The sequence below is a fragment of the Candida parapsilosis genome, contig 006372, assembly GCF_000182765.1.
Source record: "Candida parapsilosis strain CDC317 annotated contig 006372".
Lineage (NCBI taxonomy): Eukaryota > Fungi > Ascomycota > Pichiomycetes > Serinales > Debaryomycetaceae > Lodderomyces > Lodderomyces parapsilosis.
The window spans coordinates 573,553-592,697 of NW_023503283.1; the positions used below are offsets into that span (position 1 = coordinate 573,553).

The following is a 19,145-nucleotide window of genomic DNA, read 5'->3' on the forward strand; positions in this document are numbered from 1 at the left end:
GAAAGCTTATACAATTGTAATACATATACATATATCTCAACAAGGGCTTCTTACTCTATTGTAGATAAATCTGTTTCTAAATTCTTCATCCATTCCAAATACTCAATTTGGATTCTATTGGCAGTCACAATCTGTGAAGTTGAAGACTCCAGTTCCGCCAATCTATTGAAAAACCATTGATCATCAACTTCATCAAATGATTTCAACTCATTTAAAATGAGTAAATACATTTGCAAGACTTGGAATTTACTTGCCTTATCGATGGTGGTGATTTCATTTTTATAGCGTTGAATGTACAGATACAATGCCTCACAGGAGCCACGTTGATCACCTAGCTGCTGCTTTGTCATGCAACAGCCAAATAATCTCCACGATGATAAAATCTGATATATTTTCAATGAGGGTAATAATGGCGTTGAATTAGCTAGTTGAAGCAAGATCGAATCAATCAACTTGAAATGGGCTCGGTAGACTTTGCTGTCATTTGGTGGGAAGATCAATTTGATCTTCAGTTCCGAAATCAATTTCTCGATAAAGCGAGTTAGCAAAGTCTTTATTTGGGTGGTGGAAGTTACATGTTGCAATGCTTGTCCAACAGAATCATAATCTGATATCGATAATGCTAAATCAAACACATTCAAATACAACGATTCAACCTTTGATGGTTCGTCTTTAGCGTTTGCAATTGCCAATTTATCAAATTTCAAAGCCACTTCAGTCAATTGTGTTCTTGTCACATCGCCTAATTTCCCCAGTGCAACTTGTGACATGGCCAATTCGGACAATCCATGGTAATATTCACCTCGTGTGGGCAAAGTGTAGAAACAACTCAAAAAATGACGCAAGTTTTCATCTTGTTTCAATAATTTCAAATTGGCAACATCAAGGTTCTCAAATTTTTCAAACTGAACAAATGTGTCAAAAAAGAGAGATGCATCATGATTGATCAAATGGATTATGCCAACAAGAAACAATTCATTAACGTCGTTTTGATTCAATTGGGTTACAAAAAACTTGTTCAAGTATGGTCCTTGTTGATGATTGATCAACTCAATGACGGAGTTGACAATAAAATCCCTCTTGGTTAATACGTCATTGTGGAAATAATCATATGCCTCACTGACTCGCAAGTTATCAATAAGTTGTTTCAAAGTGGTATCTTCGTTGACTATAGCAGACCAAAACAATGAATAATCAGTATTTGCCAACCCGCGAGACTCAAGTGGAGATTTACCAGAGCCAGACTCAAAACAGGTCTCAAATATTAACTCAGTGAGGTCATACTGTTGCAATCCACGCATAACTTGATTAAGCAAGTTCAAAATTTCATCATTAACCTCACAAACAAAGAGTAAAATCAACAAATCTGTCAAAAGTATAGTATGTTGTTGCATTATGTCCTTGAATGCGGCAAAGGTTGACAATTTGAAAAACTGACCCAAATCACCCACTTGATCAACCACCTCAATCAATTGATATTCTGTATCAGCAACCAACGATTCAATAATTTGTAATGCATTGGGTATACTTGCCAAATCAGACAATACTGATTGGATCTCCAATGGTGGTAATTTCTCAGCAAGATGCATTTGGAAAAACTCATCAACTGCAGTGGCATCATCAAATTGACGTTGACGAGATACAATAGACTCGCTCAACTTGTGATATGTATTTGGGGACAAAGTGATACGGAACTTGTTGAATAATTGCATCAATTTACCTTCAGGGCTTTGAAGGTTCTTATGAGACAAGGATTCAAAATAATGCGACGATCCATATAGTCCGTATCCATTTGTTTGTATTGTGATCAATTTTTCATTAAAAGATATCAATGCCAATGCCTCTTGACTTTTCTTGCTGAAATCCTGGCATAAGGAGTAAAGTTTGAACCAATTATGTTTAGCAGAATCAGCAGTAGAATGAAACTCTATCAATTCTTTCGCCGATGTACGTAAATCCCCATCAATGTGCTCTTGTTGCGATTCGAAATGGCGGCGTAAACATGATATGGAAGTAGCAACGATCAAGTTGTTGAATTCACCGGAATCAAAAATCTTGCGACGGTAATATTCCGAGTCAAAAAGAACGGCAATTTCTTCTTCTTCATTGTGCTCTGTTGGCAGGGATGACTCAATTGATATTATTGCTCCATTATCGACATCGATAGTGTAGGTGACAAGAATAGATGATGTATTAGATTTCCACAAAATGTGAATTTTCAATTGGCCACCTGTGTGCTGAGTTTCAAAATCTTGAATAATCCATGTCTTATTTTGGAAAGTTGATTCGTGGTAGAATATATCCGATGATGATAACAAAATGTTGGGCACTTTTGGTTCAAACTCGAATTTGGGAACTTTGATCAATGACAGTTGATGAACTTGCCAAGTTTGAAATGCAAATTGATTATTTTCGGTGGCGCTGTTTGTTGAGCTGTGCAGCGTGATGTACCAGTCCCCATCAACATTAAGCAACTGCATGTATTTTGATGGTACTGTGTTCAACCAAGTTTCCTCTTCCAGATTTTCGTACAATGGTGTAGATGAAATGTATTGATGTTTGGACAAGCTCCACATTTTCAAATGTCTACTTGCGGTTAGGGTAATCAAATGATCATCAAATCTAACCAAATCAAGCACAGTGTTTGCTGAAACTCCATTCATGTCTAATTTTCCCCTTTTGGCACTGAATAACCCACCAAGAAACGAAACTGGTTCGTTAAAAGTGTAAATATCAACATCTGACAAAGCAGTTTGTTTTTGAAAATGGAGAAAGCCACCATCCTTCAATGACACGAGCATATTCAATTCATCGATGGATTTTACAAAATATGGATTTGATCTCATTTCAAATGAGTATGGGACAGATATATGTCCCCATTCTTCAAAGTCAAACAACGACAATGTTTTGCCGGACACAAACATCTCTGTTGGTATCTTTAAAGATATGAACAAGTAACTGGAATCAATCAAGTTGATGTATATGTTGTCATTATCGTGGTTTACATCAAAACAATTGGTAGACAAGACTGTATGAGGTAAGTTGATTTTGATATTCTGAAGTTTCAATCCCAAACTGTTTGCTTTACGCTCAATGGGGGTGAGCATAATAGTTGATAAATCATTCAATATTGAGCATGATACTAGTGGGATAAGCGATGTGGATTCGAATTTGAGGAATTGTCCAGTTGCAGCAAGTTTGGAAAGAAATTCATCATCGTGGTTGTCTGTGGTGAAGGGTACCTCTGCATATTTCAATGGTAATTTCACATCTAGAGTAGGTAGTTGATTGGAATACCCAACCACGTTAGACAATGAATAGGACACATTCATATTTGGGGGGGGGGGGGGATGCTCACCAGTAGTGATGTTCTTTTGATGATTTTACCAGTTGATGATGTTTCTTTATATTTTTCAAAAAGAAAGAGAGAAAAATTATTACTCAATTGAGATTTGACTCCAAACAACGGTTTTCACCAGAGGAGATGTCTTCAGTCATTTATTACAAGTTCCTACATCAGAAGAACAAGAGTGTAATACACTTTGATGGTACTGCAATTAGCGTGTTTGATTTAAAACGAGATATCATTAGTCAAAACCATTTAGGTACTGGTCAGGATTTCAATTTAAGATTATACCATTCAGAGCAACCAGATTTGGAATATGAGTTGGATAACGATGTTATACCACGTTCAAGCTATGTTTTAGCTAAGCGATCACCAGCAACATCCAAGATGGGCAAGTTCAATAATGCATCAAGATATGTTAGTGGGAAACCACGATTGAATCGAAAAGTCATCAACACCACTAATGCCAATGCATCGTCCATTGCCAATCACACTATGCCATCGACATTACCCCAACTAGGCGAGGATGCGTCTGAAGAGGACAAGATCAAATTGATGTTTGAAAATCAATCAAATGTATGGGCGCAAACCCAAGATGAATTGGCACAGCACAAGATGGTTTACTACAAACCAACAGCGACAACGTCTGCTACCAATAAGGAAGATATGCCACCACCCGGATACATCTGTTACCGATGTGGTAAGAAGGATCATTGGATAAAGAACTGTCCTACTAATAATGATCCTAATTTCGAAGGAAAAAAAATCATGAGAACTACAGGTATACCGAAGTCATATTTGAAAACGATATCAAAAGAAGAGGTTGAAAAGAATTCTGGGTCATTCACTACCAATGAAAATGGTGATGTTATTGATAATGATGGGAATGCTATATTAATTACTGATGAAGGTGAGTATGCCATTGCTATGGCTGATTCTAAAACTTGGATGAATTATCAAACAAAGTTGCAAAATGCAGCCATGAAGTCAAAACAGGAGTATGAGTCTCGATTACTCGGTCTTGTTGAAAAGTATAACAAGCCACAATTTCTTGATGCATTGTCAACAAACAAGAAAGTACTCAAAGCGCCAATATATACTACTCCGTGTTGTCCTGATTTAACCAAAGCGCAAAAATTGTCCAATGTATATCATAATCAAGATGAGATTGAAAATGTCTTGATTGAAAACGATTTTCATTGTCCCAATTGTGGTAAAGATGATGTATACATTGATTCGTTGATTCATGCAGAAACATTGGAGAAGGAATTGCAAGAGTTTGTTGAATCAAAAGAAGGTGAAATTGGTATGACGGATCCAAGTAAACGATCGTTGGAAGAGGTGGCTGATGAAAATGGAATAAAGAAACAAAAAGTATTATAGTTGCAAAATTATACGTGTAGCCCGTAATGTGAAGCTGTTAATGATTATGGCTATACTTTTGTATCTCAACAGAAAAAATTTACCCTGTGCTTGATAACAGCCTCATACGAAGGAATTATCTTGTAGTTGATGGTATATGAATAGATCCTATGATTTATACCAGTTTGTGCTACCAAATGCAATTTGACTTTTCAACACGACCTCTTTCTCTTCCTTTCTCTTCCTCTTCCTCTTCAAAAGGCATTGGAAAAATTTTTCACCTTTTACACTTCTTCTAATTCTTCTTTTGGAGTTTATACATAGATAAATATCAATGTAATATATCCAATTGCAATCAACAACAACAAGTATGTTTCATCATTGGCAGTGCAACACTGTCCTTTGACTACTTTCTTCGTGATGTTTAGCTACTCTTGTTTTTGGGATTTATAGGATGACCAAAAATAATCAAAAAAATTCAAACTAGAGTATGTGACTAAAGATATAATTTGGAATGATCACAACGTTATTCAAGTTTACTGATAATCTCAATTACAAGAACTGGCAAATAGGAAGGAGAAGGAAAAATATTGTGGATTTGCAATTACTAACAATTGATTCAGAATTTAAATTTGTATGTGCTACAAGAGATTTCACGATTTTATTTGTCTCGCCTTTATCCATGACATATGAGCATTGTTGTCCTTGAAATATATGATGATTTAACGAAAACAAAAGCTGGAATTACTGGCTGATATCTTATGATTGATAAAGTTTTTGCACCTTTACGCTAACTGATTGATAAAAAGAGAGACGCAAACAATTGCTTATAATGGAAGAAAGAGGGATGTCCAATGACCGAGCTTTTATACTAACCGTTTTGAATATAGAAAACAGTATGTGACTAATCTCCTTTGTTTTTACTTTCAAGATGAGGAATTATTGCACTGGGCACTGATTTATGGAATGAGTGACAACGCATTTTTATGGTGGGCCTCAGAAACCCATCGTTACTGATTTAAATGATATATTGAGGGAAAGCGAAGAAAAGATAGTTTTACTTGTGCACTTTTACTAACAATTTTATCAGTTTAGATCATACATTGTCGATATCAACATGTATATGTCCTGTCAAGAGTATGTGTGAGAACATCTGTGCTTTATTTTTTCTTTTTTGTTGAAGTGATGATCTTTATCTAGATGACGAGTCAGAATCTCGGGTTTCCCGTTGATGACAACTATTTTTATTAATTACCATTCATGCATTTCTGATTCCAAATGAAAAAAAAAAAATGAGACACTTGAAATGACGGAATTCAAATTTTGACTAACTTTTTTGAAACTAGCTTTGGTTATATGGTTGTTTGTTGATTATGGCATATGGCATATGGAAAAAAAAATCAAGACATTAACATGGCATCTTAGCTGAACTTTGTTATAATCATTGGTTAGTTTTTTTGGCGGGGAGGGAGTGAGGGGTTTGAAGCCGTGGACAGTGACTGTACTTTAAAAGGATGAATCAAATTCAAAAGACAAAGTAGACAAGCATATGTCTGATTTATATCTTGAAGAAAGTCTTTTCAACTATGTCTGATTATTGTGCATGTCCATGGATTGTCTATAATTATGAGCATTATGAGCATCAACTTCCAATTAATCACCCCATTACTCAATGATTATAGAAGTTTGTCCTAAAATGCTAAGAAGCCATGATTTACCTAGTGTTTTGATATTGAGTGATGGAGAAAGACATGTCCCTTTTATTCATACTTTGTTTCTAAGACATTCTTCTTTTTGTCGTTGATGATGATTATACCACAACTTTTCACGACGGTCTTCTGTTGTTATTCAAGGACATGTTAATCCTTGAATATTGATGACAATTTCGGCCTTGACCGGCCGTGGTTCCTGATTAGACAAAAGAAGGGATTAATAGAGCAAAGGAATTTGGGAAATTGGATGTGATGTTGTAATGTCAAGGATGTCTTCTCTACTTTTTACATAAACCACACCTCAGTCTAATGAATAACGGATGTTATCAATATCCTTTCATAACTCCAACTTAACCGCACACATTGGTTTGTGCTTTTATAAAGCTCTCTTGCTACTGTCACTTTTTTCTCAGTAAAAGTTTTTTAAACAAGCCCCAACATCCCTCCGTCTCTCAAACACTCCTTCAGTCTACAAAATTTGGATTCGATATCAACTTATAATTACAAATCAAACAAATCAAACGAAGCAAACATATAAATAAGGCTTCACCTACTCATTAAACATGGTCATGAATGGATCAGCTACAGTAGAACTAAATACATCTATTGAAGCAGCTTACTTGTTCATAAGAATAAAGCAGCATTCCCCAAAGCATAGCTCCTCTTTTTCACTTTTTCAAAACTTCTCATTAAACTTCAATTCACCGTACCTAGCTTGAAACTGAGCAATTTCCAGTTCTGCAATGTTGCCATTACCACCATCAAATTTCCTCTTCAACGGGTTATTGAAACTACTACTGCTATTGTCGTACTCATCAATAGTCTGAATAGGTGCATTATTAATCTTGTAATAACTATCCCATTCTTCCAAATTCGATACAGTTCTAGTTGATTCCGATGATGATAAACTTGGTGGTTGGTTATTTAAAGTAGTTGGCAAGGGAACGCGTTGATAGTTGCCCAGGAAATTACTAGCTTGTCCTTGATTGTATCCTTCACTTACTGCTTTTCTAATTCTCATTGCTACTGATGGGAGGGGAGAGTCCGCCGCGTATGGTTTAGTAGTACCAATAGCACTGTCGGTGGAGGAGGCAGTGGTGCCGCTACCGTTGGACTCGTGTAATGCTTGTCTCTTGAACGCACTCATTAAAACGGCAGTGTTGTAAGTTGTAATATCGATTTGACTAATGACGAATGTTATGATGTAATGACGACGTAGTTTAAAACTTGTTAACCTGATGGTGGTATATTGTGTCTGACTGACTGGTTGTCTGTCTGTCTGTCTATCTGTCTGTCTGTTTGTCTGTCTGTCCGTTCGTATCTGTGATTCGGTGGTTTTTTTTTGAACTTCGTTTCTCTCTCTCTCTCTCGCTCCCCCCCCTTTGGAAAAGAACAAAAAAAAAAAAAGATTTTTTTTTACTTCCTCTGTATGAGTTTCCTAATTGGGAATAAATAGAAAATATGTAGATTGGGGTAGTGTACCCGTCTACTAACTCGCTGTTGCATACTCTAAGCGGAATCCTATAGTCTCTCTACTTCAAAGTTGTCCTCGGCATCAATTACCATTACCGGTGTTCAAGAATACAGGCGCCAAATATCACAAAAAAAAAGTATCATACGGAGTAACATTACACTCTCTTTGATCATCAATCAAATCAACCGATTGCCTTGCGCGGGATAAATTTCTTTGTATAAATACCCCCCCACCTTCTATTCTCACCACTAACAAGAACAAGCTTCAATCTTTTTTAGGTAAAAAGCAATCCACAACCAATTCACAAGCAATTCACAAGCAATGTCTTCCTCCACTCCAGACTTCAAAATTTCATCAAAACAAACACAAGACTATGAATCTCAATATTCAGCTCACAATTACCATCCATTACCAGTAGTCTTTTCTAAAGCATCTGGTGCTCATGTTTGGGACCCAGAGGGAAATGAATACTTGGATTTCCTTTCTGCTTATTCTGCAGTAAATCAAGGTCATTGCCATCCTAAAATCGTGGAAGCTTTAGTTGATCAAGCATCGAAATTGACTTTATGTTCAAGAGCATTTTCATCTGACGTATTTGGTGTTTATGCCAAATACGTTACTGAATATTTTAATTATGAAATGGTGTTGCCAATGAATACTGGTGCTGAAGCTGTGGAAACTGGATTGAAATTGGCTAGGAGATGGGGATATGTTAAAAAGGGTATTCCTGAAAATGAAGCTATAATCTTGTCAGCGACAAACAATTTCCATGGTCGAACATTGGGAGTTATTTCCATGTCTACTGATCCAGATGCAACTACTAATTTCGGTCCTGCTTTACCCAATGTTGGTCCCCAAATTCCTGGTGAACCAAAGGGAACATTGTTGAGATTTGGTGTAATTGAAGACGTTGAAAAAGCATTTGCTAATGCTGGTGACAAGATAGCTGCCATATTATTGGAACCAATTCAAGGTGAAGCGGGAATTGTTGTACCACCAGCTGATTATTTACCACGTGTTCAACAATTGTGTAAAAAATATAATGTGTTGTTGATTTGTGATGAGATTCAAACCGGTATTGCCAGAACTGGTAAAATGTTGTGCTATGAACATTCTGAGGGGGTTAAACCTGATATTATCTTGTTGGGAAAGGCAATTTCTGGTGGTGTAGTACCAGTATCAGCAGTATTATCATCAAAGGAAATTATGTTGACTTTGGAACCAGGATCTCATGGATCTACATATGGTGGTAACCCATTGGCTTGTAGAGTAGCAATTGCTGCTTTACAAGTGGTTAAAGATGAGAATCTAGTGGAGAGATCACAAAAATTGGGAGACTTGTTGAAATCAGAATTGACAAAACTTCAACAAGAAAGTAATGGTATCATTAGCGAAGTAAGAGGTAAAGGATTGTTATCAGCTATAGTCATTGATGAATCCAAGACTAATGGTAAAACAGCTTGGGATTTATGTTTGTTGATGAAGGATCATGGAGTATTGGCTAAACCAACCCATGACAATATCATTAGATTAGCGCCACCATTGGTTATAAGTGAAGAGGATTTGTTAAAGGGTGTTGACTCCATAAGAAAAGCATTGCAAGAATTGAGCAAGTAGAGGGAGAGTAAGTAGGTGCAAGATAATGAAAAAAAAAAAAAAGTCAAAACTTCAAAACTGTATTAAAAGTCTATAAAATTCTAAAAAAGCTTGAATCGAAAGTTAGTATATTGGATTGAATTCAAGTGTTATTCCCTTTGGCTTTTTATATTGGCTTGTCATCATTCAGATAATTATGGTTGGATAGGGTATGTTTTTCTACACCGCATGAAAACATTGTTTCAATGCTCCGGATGAGCTAGGTTTAACTTGTTGTCATCATAAACAACAAGCCAATGTTGCTATAGCTCCAAAGAAGAAAGCTAGTTGGTTAGAATGTGATATGACATACTCTTTGGTATTATTACTGACTGTCGATGTGAAAAGGAAGAAACATACAAGAAAAGAAAATTTTCTAAACTGAGAGAGAGAGAGAGCATCTCAAATAATTGTAGCCAACTTTTCTTTGTAAGTTAGACACGACTCTTCCTGTCATAATGAATGTCAATAATACACTCAATACCAGTTAAGGTGAATACACTGTAAGCTTATTTGACTCAAATGTTCCAATGTGATTAGCATATTATTGGTGAGTCCAATTAGTGCCAAAAAAATCGTCGTAAAGAAAGAGCAACATAGTAAAGGTATATATACCATATTAATTGTCAATGGTTTAAGAGTTGAAGCTGTGCGTGTGTCTTCACGGTTTTAATAGATGAATGGGTTACCAAACAGGGGTTTCTACCAACAGGTATAAACCGGTCATTAATGAAATTTTGCTTTCGTAGAGGAAACACAGAGAGAAAAGAAGTTGAACAACACCAACGTTTGCCTAAACAAACTTTTCCTAACTTGAGAAGTAAAATACACCTTCTCTTTCGAGAACGTGAGCTGTAGGCCCAAAGACCTTGCTTGAAATTCATCTCATCAAAAAGAGACGGGACCCATTGTAATCTGCTTCAGATGATGGTTCCTCGAGTATTCCCAACGCTTAACAATCAGTGTTTCAACAATACTAAAAATTACTAAAGACATGGCATTTGCACTAGTCACGATGGTCTTTCGAAACCAACTTAACTCCAGAACTACGTTACCTCAATACTCTCCAAATCTAATCAAAACTGTTAGTAAACTTTTCAAATAATACTCCAAACAATACTCAATATTCTCCGCAAATTGTGCTATAAAAATCAGACTGACATGCAAATCGTTTTTAGTTTTTGTATATCATCGGAGGCAGTACCCCCTCATGATATGTAAGAATTAAAAGACATCATATTTTTGTAGACGAAACTTGGAGGAGAATGTTTGAAAGAGCAATAACTGCTCGGATGCTATCAACATACCATTTAGTCACGACTTGATTGCATTAAAGCAATTTTGAAGATTAACTGGAAATGTAATTGGAAATGAAAAAAAGAAAAAAAAAAAAAAAATTTTCATTCTCTTTTTCACCCATTTTTGTTTGTGTTTCGCAACTTTTGCAACATTCAAAACTGAAAAAGTTTAATTCAAACTAAAAGAGTACATTAGTGTATTTATGCATCTTTGTTTACACTCAACTCTGTAGGAAAAAAAATTGGGAAAATGAGGTGAGCAGCTCGGTGAGTCTCCAAGAGGTGTTGTATAAAGACAAGATAGTACAATATCTCACTGGACGAAATTCTAGAAAAATCGGACTTTTTTTCAACTAAAAACCAACTACGACATTTAAAACCAACCTAAAAGGAGACTGAACACAATGCCTTCCTCCAAGTCGCTGCTCAGAATGTCAAAGTCCTTATCTCTTTTTGTAATAGTAGCATCCTCGCCGGTTGTGTCACTAGCGCCATATCCACCACCACGTTTATTACAACCTTTTTTTCCACAACCGCCACCACCACCACTACTACTACCACCACCATCTTTTCTTCCTGGTACTCTAAACCCACCAATAACAGTCTGATCAATGTTTCCTTAAATGTCTATTGGTTGACATTGTTAATCTAATCATCATTTAAATCAATGTCATTTCCTTGATCATTCTTCATCCTATGGTTGTGTGAGATGAATGCGAACATTTGTCTTTTTCATTTGCTCAAACATCAGGATCTTTGTTACCATCTCCACCTATTGCCAAGTTTCAACAATCAAAATTGGTGATACCGTCATAATCGATCTTAGAGTGTTGTTGTGAAACTACGGTGGTGACGCAGAAAAGAACGACTAAGAATTTAGTGACACCAGTTTGAAAATTGGTCAACATGTTGAAATGTAGTATAGAAAAATGCTTTGATGTATTTCAAGTCTTTGCACTCTACATCGATTCTATACATGAGGAAGTTGACCAATTCAAACAATTACGTAGAATTGGCCCTGTCATCACATGTGGTGGTGAGTTTCCATTGTCATGAAAAGTTCCCATTGCTTGGATGTAACCATACAACGTCATGATGTAATGCCGTACGACAATACGTTTCATTGAATAATGGTCTCCTTAAAAAGAAGGGGGTATTTGGTATTGTGATGTGCAATTTCAATTATTACCAGTTCTGTATATGTAACTAGATCTATTGTTATCAATTAGATCTCAAGAAATTACAATTTTTTCTCCATAAGCCTCGTTGTCGTGATTTCGTTCGATATACTTGTTTGAAATGGGGCTACATAACATTGTGGCTTAAACCACACGATAGAGCACCTTCTTGGTCACTATATTTCACGGCAAGTTTTTGTAGGTGTACAGTACAGCACTATACCTCTCGATATGAATTTAGATACATTCTATTAGCCGACGTAGTAATAGAGCTGGTAATGTGCTTCCATACAGATATTTCAACAGTTATACGGCAAAGTTGACTTTCATTGTACTTGTTTTGTAATTCTTTGCACCTTTCCCAAGTTACACACAACGTAGCCTCAAAGAATCATCAACCGTAATGTCGCTTTTTTTATGAGGACAGTCGTTGCGACAATGCGATTATGCGACACAGAGCGGAGTTACATGAAGGAGAAAAAATAATCAACTGACAATGGAAAATTCCGCGTCGGAATTTAATTTTCCACTTTTGCAAGTTCGGTTCTTCACGGTAAAAACAACTCATCTCATTCTTCAATGAACCACAAAACGACTAGACTGCTGGCTGGCCTGTAGTCCCCCTTGGAAAAACTGCATCCTTGCTGATACCACACTAACTTTGTAGACTATTGTATGTGTTTTTTGATTCATTTAGCATGTGAACTTTTATGAACCGAGGAAGTTTCAGTACTGCATATAACCCATGACTCCTTTTTTTTTTCAATGGTGGGGTAGAGGGTGAGAGGGCAAAAAAAATTCTCTAAAAATCATTCAAGTTGTGATCTCTGTGGGTACTATTACTAATTCATTTAATCAAGAACCATACCACCCTTTTCCATAAGGATAACAAAAGATAGCATTCAGTTTTCTACTACATTAGCCTAACCCTAAGTTACTTACAATGTCATTCGTCGGTGGAGGATCAGAATGTGCTGTTAACAACAACGTTGTTTCACAATTAAACAAACATACCCAACAAGATAGGTCTTTACAACAACAAGCTTCTCAACCACTTGGTGGAGTCATCCAAAACCAAGGTTTCAAAAGAGACAACTTGATTAATGCTAGAGATAGACAAAATTTGGATCAGTTCATGAATAATGCGGCACCTCAAGGATCGTCATTTCAATATCAACAAATGAGACATGAGTTAAACACTATGCATCCATCTCCTCAGCAACAACAGCCAAATAACTGGTCACAGGATTTTAAACAACAGTCTAACTCACCAGTGCCACAAGTTGCTTCGCCAATGATTAAAAATGCTGCTCCTGTTAATACCCAGTGGGCCAATGAGTTTCAAACTGCTCCACAACAACCACAAACATTGCAACAACATCAAAATCAACAGCATAACCAACCATTTTCAAGGTATGGTGGTGCACCAATGATGTCGTATCGTCCGATGATGGGTAGCAGCATGGGAATGTCTACTTATCAGCAACAACAACAGCCTCAAATGCAGAGACAAAATCAAGAACAGAAGCAGGACACTGAACAACAAGTTGATTGGGACGATCAGTTTAAAAAAATTGAAGAGCTTTCAGAACAAGCTAAAGAGGAAGCTAAAGTTGCTGATGATAAAGACGATATAGTCATTGATGACAAATACCAGGCCACGTTCCAAGAAGTGTGGGATAGTCTCAACTCGGAATCATTTGAAAACGATTTCATTGAACGACAATATGAAGATTTCAAAAGTACTCAAGGTGAAACTTATCCTCCAGATATGAATCTTTGGGAAAGAGATTTTGCCAAATACGCTACCACGAGGGCTCATTTTGGTGATTACAAGTTTGAAGATGCTAAAAATAATCAATTCTTTGACTTACCAGCTGATCAAGATCCATACCAAATTGGTATCCAATTGATGGAAAATGGAGCTAAATTGTCTGAAGCGGCATTGGCATTTGAAGCTGCCATCCAGAAAGATCAAAATCATGTTGATGCGTGGTTGAAATTGGGTGAAGTACAAACTCAAAATGAAAAGGAGATTGCTGGTATAACTGCATTGGAAAAATGTCTTGAATTGCACCCAGAAAATTCGGAAGCTTTAATGAATTTGGCAATTTCGTACATTAACGAAGGGTATGACAATGCTGCTTTTGCTACATTGGAAAGATGGATTTCCACAAAGTATCCTCAAGTAGCTGAGCAAGCAAGAAGAGAAAATCCTGAACTAACTGATGAAGATCGTTTCTCATTGAACAAAAGAGTCACTGATTTATTTTTGAAAGCAGCACAATTATCACCTGATGGGGCTAGTATGGATTCCGATGTGCAAATGGGATTGGGGGTATTATTTTATGCCAATGAAGATTTCGACAAGACAATTGATTGTTTTAAAGCTGCACTAACAATCAGACCTGATGATCCAATCTTGTGGAATAGATTGGGCGCATCCTTGGCCAACTCCAATAGATCAGAAGAAGCTGTTGATGCATATTTCAAAGCCTTGCAATTGAAACCCACATTTGTACGAGCAAGATATAACTTGGGCGTTTCTTGTATAAATATTGGTTGTTACAAGGAAGCTGCTGAACATCTTTTGTCTGGATTGTCTATGCATCAAGTTGAAGGTGTCGATTCTGGCTCATCCTCATTGAATCATAATCAATCTACTGCATTGACTGAAACATTAAAGAGGGCATTTATATCGATGGAAAGAAGAGATTTGGTCGAGTTGGTGAAACCTAATATGGATTTGAATCAGTTCAGAGGTGAATTCAACTTTTAATAGCACCGTGCTATTAGCATTTATATATATAGTAATGATAATGAGAATTGGGAAAGAAAGAGAAAGCTGTGTAGAGATCTTCTTTGGGTTTTGATAAATTCAAAATGGACCCCTTCAATGCTACCAATTTTGGTGATTAGTCATTTCTGGACCTTTTGAAAAAAAAAATGCATTGCAAAAAAAGTCTGGAGAGATAAAACTCCTACCACCAATGACATTCCCTATATTACCACTACTCTCATCTCCGGAGGATCCAAAGTTGGACGACTTGAGCATCGCGGGCCATGTTTTGTTTCCATATGACTCACTCAATTTGAGTAAGCATTGGATACAACAATTTCAATCACAATTGTCAATATTTGTTCAAGTTGAAAAGAATGTTTCTGTGGATCAAATTACAGAATTGTTGAACTTGGGAGTTGAAAAGATATTCTTGTCTGATGAAACACAGTACGAGTCTGTTGTCAACGCTGGATTACCGGATGAAAGATTTGCTAGTCCTGTATTACAATCTAATCTGTCACTAATTGTTTGTGAAAAATTGAATGATTTAGCAAAATACAACAATGATGAAAATAGAGATGTGTATTATGATATGACTAAAAGTGATGCATCGCAAGATGAAGTTGACCAATTGGCCAAATTAGGATATACTGTCATTTTACCATCAGAAAATCTAACCACAAAGAAACAAGAAAATGGCAAAATTTCAATTTCGTTCACGTTTGTCAATACTTTAGTTACTGATAGACAAGATGGATTATTCACTACATTAATCACTTCTCCAGCTCCACAATATACTGCATTAGGAATTGTGTACTCTTCCAAAGAATCAATTTTTGCCGCTATTGATGAAAAAGTTGGAGTATACCAATCAAGGAAAAGAACTCATGAATTGTGGTACAAAGGTAAAACCAGTGGCGCTACTCAAAAACTTCTCCAAGTTTCAAAAGATTGTGATTCTGATGTTGTTAAATTTGTGGTGGAAAATCGTAAAGGATATGGATTTTGCCACAAAACCAGCAAGTATACTTGTTTTGGTGACGATTTGCAATCGAGTGGCCACGGATTATCAAAATTGGATGCAACTTTACAAGATCGATTTGAAAATGCTCCCGAAGGATCATACACCAAGAGATTGTTTAATGATGAGTCCTTGCTTGTTGCGAAGTTGAAGGAAGAATTGGATGAATTGATTGATGCCAAGGGCAACAAGAATGAAGTTGCTTGGGAAGCGGCTGATTTATTATACTTTGTCATGTGTTGGTGTACCAAGAACGGAGTTAAATTGAGTGATGTTGAAAAGAACCTTGATGTCAAGTCGTTTAAAGTGACAAGACGCAAAGGAGATGCTAAACCAGCATATTTGGAAAAGAAACAGGACAATAGCCCCCCAAATGCGCCAACACAAAATGCATCACAAGATGCCGATTTCCAATTGGAAGTCATTGATGCTAGTGATTTAACATCTCCTGCTATTACCAAAGCCATGACAAGACCAGCACAAAAGACATCTGAAATTATGAAATTAGTACTACCAATTATTGAAAATGTTAAAACCAATGGAGACAAGGCATTATTGGAATTGACTGCCAAATTCGATGGTGTTACATTAGACACGCCGGTTCTTTCAGCTCCGTTCCCAGAATCGCTCATGAACATCTCGCTGGAAATGAAGGATGCAATCGATTTGTCAATGACCAATATTGAAAAGTTCCATGCTGCTCAATTACCCAAGGAGAAAGTAATGACTGTTGAAACAGCACCGGGTGTTTATTGTTCACGATTTGCCAAGCCAATTGAAAATGTCGGGCTCTATGTACCTGGTGGAACTGCCGTTTTGCCCTCAACAGCTATGATGTTGGGTGTGCCAGCAAAAGTGGCTGGCTGTAAGAATATCGTCATTGCCTCACCACCTTCAAGAAGCACTGGTCAATTGACACCTGAAGTTGTATATGTTGCTCACAAGTTGGGCGCGTCATGTATTGTTATGGCTGGTGGTGCACAAGCAATAACGGCGTTGGCGTACGGTACCGAATCAGTAATCAAATGTGACAAAATTTTGGGCCCTGGTAATCAGTTTGTCACTGCCGCCAAGATGTATGTACAAAATGACACACAAGCGTTGTGTTCAATTGATATGCCTGCAGGACCAAGCGAAGTGCTTGTTATTGCTGATGAAGATGCAGATGCTGATTTTGTAGCTAGTGATTTATTGTCGCAAGCCGAACACGGTGTTGATTCTCAAGTCATCTTGATTGGAGTTGGTTTATCAACGACTAAATTGAAGGAGTTTCAACAAGCAGTCACGAAACAAGCTTTGGCATTACCAAGAAAAGAAATTGTTGGTAAATGTTTAGCTCATTCATACATTTTGCTCACAAAGTCATATCAAGATGCATTTGAATTATCCAATCAGTATGCACCAGAACATTTGATTTTACAAATCAACAATGCAGCCTCATATGTGCCTGATTCTATTGAAAATGCAGGGTCGGTATTTGTGGGGGCGTTGTCACCTGAATCATGTGGTGATTATTCAAGTGGTACAAATCATACTTTGCCAACTTATGGATACGCCAGACAATATTCCGGAGTCAACACTGCAACGTTTCAAAAATTCATTACTTCTCAAGATGTAACTGAACAAGGATTGAAAAGTATTGGTAAAGCAGTAATGACATTGGCTGCTGTTGAAGGGTTGGAAGCGCATCGTAGAGCTGTTGAAGTGAGAATGGAAAAGTTGGGTCTACTTTGAGGAACAAGTCATCATTTTTTAGTAAACAACTATTTCATATGTAGATTAATCAAAAGGCATAATTTATTAGTAAATGTATTCACCAATTCAACCCAACATCTTGGCTCCCACAATCAAGCGACTGACAAATCCCTTCCAATTCTTCGAGTTCTTTATTCTTTTCCGGTCCAGGAATAGCAGCAGGATCAATGTGCTTCCCACCATTGGCCTTCTCCAAGTCAAGATGGTTCTTTATAGCATCACGCACCAAAGTTTGATAATACAATACTCCATTCTCCTTTTGTGGATGCAAATATCCTGAACTATATATGCCCTCATTCAAATTCTGTTGGGTCAATTGACACAAGTTAAAGTCTTCAATTTCAACTTGTTGCAAAAAGTCAACAAATTCTGCTTTTGTGGCTTCATCAATTCCCTTTTTGGTGTAAATGTCATATTGCAATGTTGTTTTGGTGGCACTTAATGGCAAAACTCGAATAGAGTACCATGCAGGAGAGTAACAATTGACGCCATTGTTGGGAAACAAGTACACCCATAATCCATCAAACTCACCACCCTTGTTACCAGTGGTTGTCTTTTCTGGTTCGGCAGTGGTAACAGTATCCTCTTGTGATTTCTTTTTACCAAACCCAAACCAAGACGAGCCTTCATGTACTCGCTCCTTTTTCTCCGCCTTTGGCTCTTCTCTAATCAAGGTGGCATAATGGCGGCAGTATCTATTCTTGGGAACTACCTTATAAGTCTCCATCTTGAATGCCGAATTCAATCCTGGATGTGCAACGGGACAGTGATAACATTCCTGGTACCCATCCATCAACGTCTTCCAATTGAAATCACCATGTAATTCATAACTCATATGATACTCATAATCGTCGAAATCAAACTCATTCAATTCAATAGTCAATCCACCAAACCAATCATCAAACTTGACTGCATCTTGGTTGAAATTAACAAAAACCAAACCTTGTGGAGTAACATGGATTGGGATTGCATACAAGGAATTTTCACTCTTTTCAAACCCTTCAACATTGTCAAATTGTGGTGCGTTGGATAATTTCCCATTGGAATTGTAACTCCAGCCGTGATATTTGCAAGTCAAGACTGCGCTTGTGCCTGATTGTTTTTGCACCACGGGGAACGCACGATGACGGCAAACATTGTGGAACGCATTCAAGTCGCCATCTCTTGATTTAATGATAAAGAATTTAATACCGGCAACTTGAAATGAGTAATAGTCTCCCAGTTTGGTAAATCTTGATTTATGAGTGCAAAATAACCATGAGTTGTGGAAAATGGCCCGCTTCTCCAAGTTGAAAATGTTTTCGTTAAACCACCAACTTGCAGGTAAAGTATGTTTACCAGCTAATAATGGTGGCGTATCAATTTTGGTTTCTGTTGGTGTTGTTACTGTTGCCTCTGGAGATAGTTGAGGTATAGTATTGTCTAGCCTCAAAGCTACTTGAGCAGGTGTCATGGTTGTATTTGATGTGAGTTAAGATTGTTTCAAGTTGGATGGGTTACTCGAGATGATATTTATAGATAGAGAAATCTGCAGAAAAGTGGAGATACCATTAGATTTAGGACAGATAGGTGCTCCTGGATA

The 19,145-nt window shown here is 37.1% G+C and overlaps 7 protein-coding genes across 7 annotated transcripts; 4 read left to right on the forward strand and 3 right to left on the reverse strand. All coding sequences in view use genetic code 12, as the record gives it.

The window, feature by feature from the left end:
• Positions 1–50: 50 nt before the first annotated feature.
• Positions 51–3,332, reverse strand: CPAR2_402660 (uncharacterized protein; the record flags this gene model as incomplete). The annotated part of the gene is made up of 1 exon (XM_036811162.1): positions 51–3,332. One exon carries the CDS (start codon positions 3,330–3,332, stop codon positions 51–53), a length of 3,282 nt encoding a protein of 1,093 aa, XP_036667627.1.
• A 152-nt stretch (positions 3,333–3,484) lies between these two features.
• On the forward strand, positions 3,485–4,729 carry CPAR2_402670 (cleavage polyadenylation factor subunit; the record flags this gene model as incomplete). The annotated part of the gene is made up of 1 exon (XM_036811163.1): positions 3,485–4,729. One exon carries the CDS (start codon positions 3,485–3,487, stop codon positions 4,727–4,729), a length of 1,245 nt encoding a protein of 414 aa, XP_036667628.1.
• Positions 4,730–7,096: 2,367 nt separating this feature from the next.
• Positions 7,097–7,567, reverse strand: CPAR2_402690 (uncharacterized protein; the record flags this gene model as incomplete). Its single annotated transcript, XM_036811164.1, has 1 exon — positions 7,097–7,567. The coding sequence occupies one exon, from the start codon at positions 7,565–7,567 to the stop codon at positions 7,097–7,099; it is 471 nt and encodes a 156-aa protein (XP_036667629.1).
• Positions 7,568–8,215: 648 nt separating this feature from the next.
• On the forward strand, positions 8,216–9,511 carry CAR2 (ornithine-oxo-acid transaminase; the record flags this gene model as incomplete). The annotated part of the gene is made up of 1 exon (XM_036811165.1): positions 8,216–9,511. One exon carries the CDS (start codon positions 8,216–8,218, stop codon positions 9,509–9,511), a length of 1,296 nt encoding a protein of 431 aa, XP_036667630.1.
• A 3,437-nt stretch (positions 9,512–12,948) lies between these two features.
• Positions 12,949–14,784, forward strand: PEX5 (Pex5p; the record flags this gene model as incomplete). The annotated part of the gene is made up of 1 exon (XM_036811166.1): positions 12,949–14,784. One exon carries the CDS (start codon positions 12,949–12,951, stop codon positions 14,782–14,784), a length of 1,836 nt encoding a protein of 611 aa, XP_036667631.1.
• Positions 14,785–14,995: 211 nt separating this feature from the next.
• On the forward strand, positions 14,996–17,542 carry HIS4 (trifunctional histidinol dehydrogenase/phosphoribosyl-AMP cyclohydrolase/phosphoribosyl-ATP diphosphatase; the record flags this gene model as incomplete). Its single annotated transcript, XM_036811168.1, has 1 exon — positions 14,996–17,542. One exon carries the CDS (start codon positions 14,996–14,998, stop codon positions 17,540–17,542), a length of 2,547 nt encoding a protein of 848 aa, XP_036667632.1.
• Positions 17,543–17,621: 79 nt separating this feature from the next.
• Positions 17,622–19,016, reverse strand: CPAR2_402730 (uncharacterized protein; the record flags this gene model as incomplete). The annotated part of the gene is made up of 1 exon (XM_036811169.1): positions 17,622–19,016. The coding sequence occupies one exon, from the start codon at positions 19,014–19,016 to the stop codon at positions 17,622–17,624; it is 1,395 nt and encodes a 464-aa protein (XP_036667633.1).
• Positions 19,017–19,145: the final 129 nt, after the last annotated feature.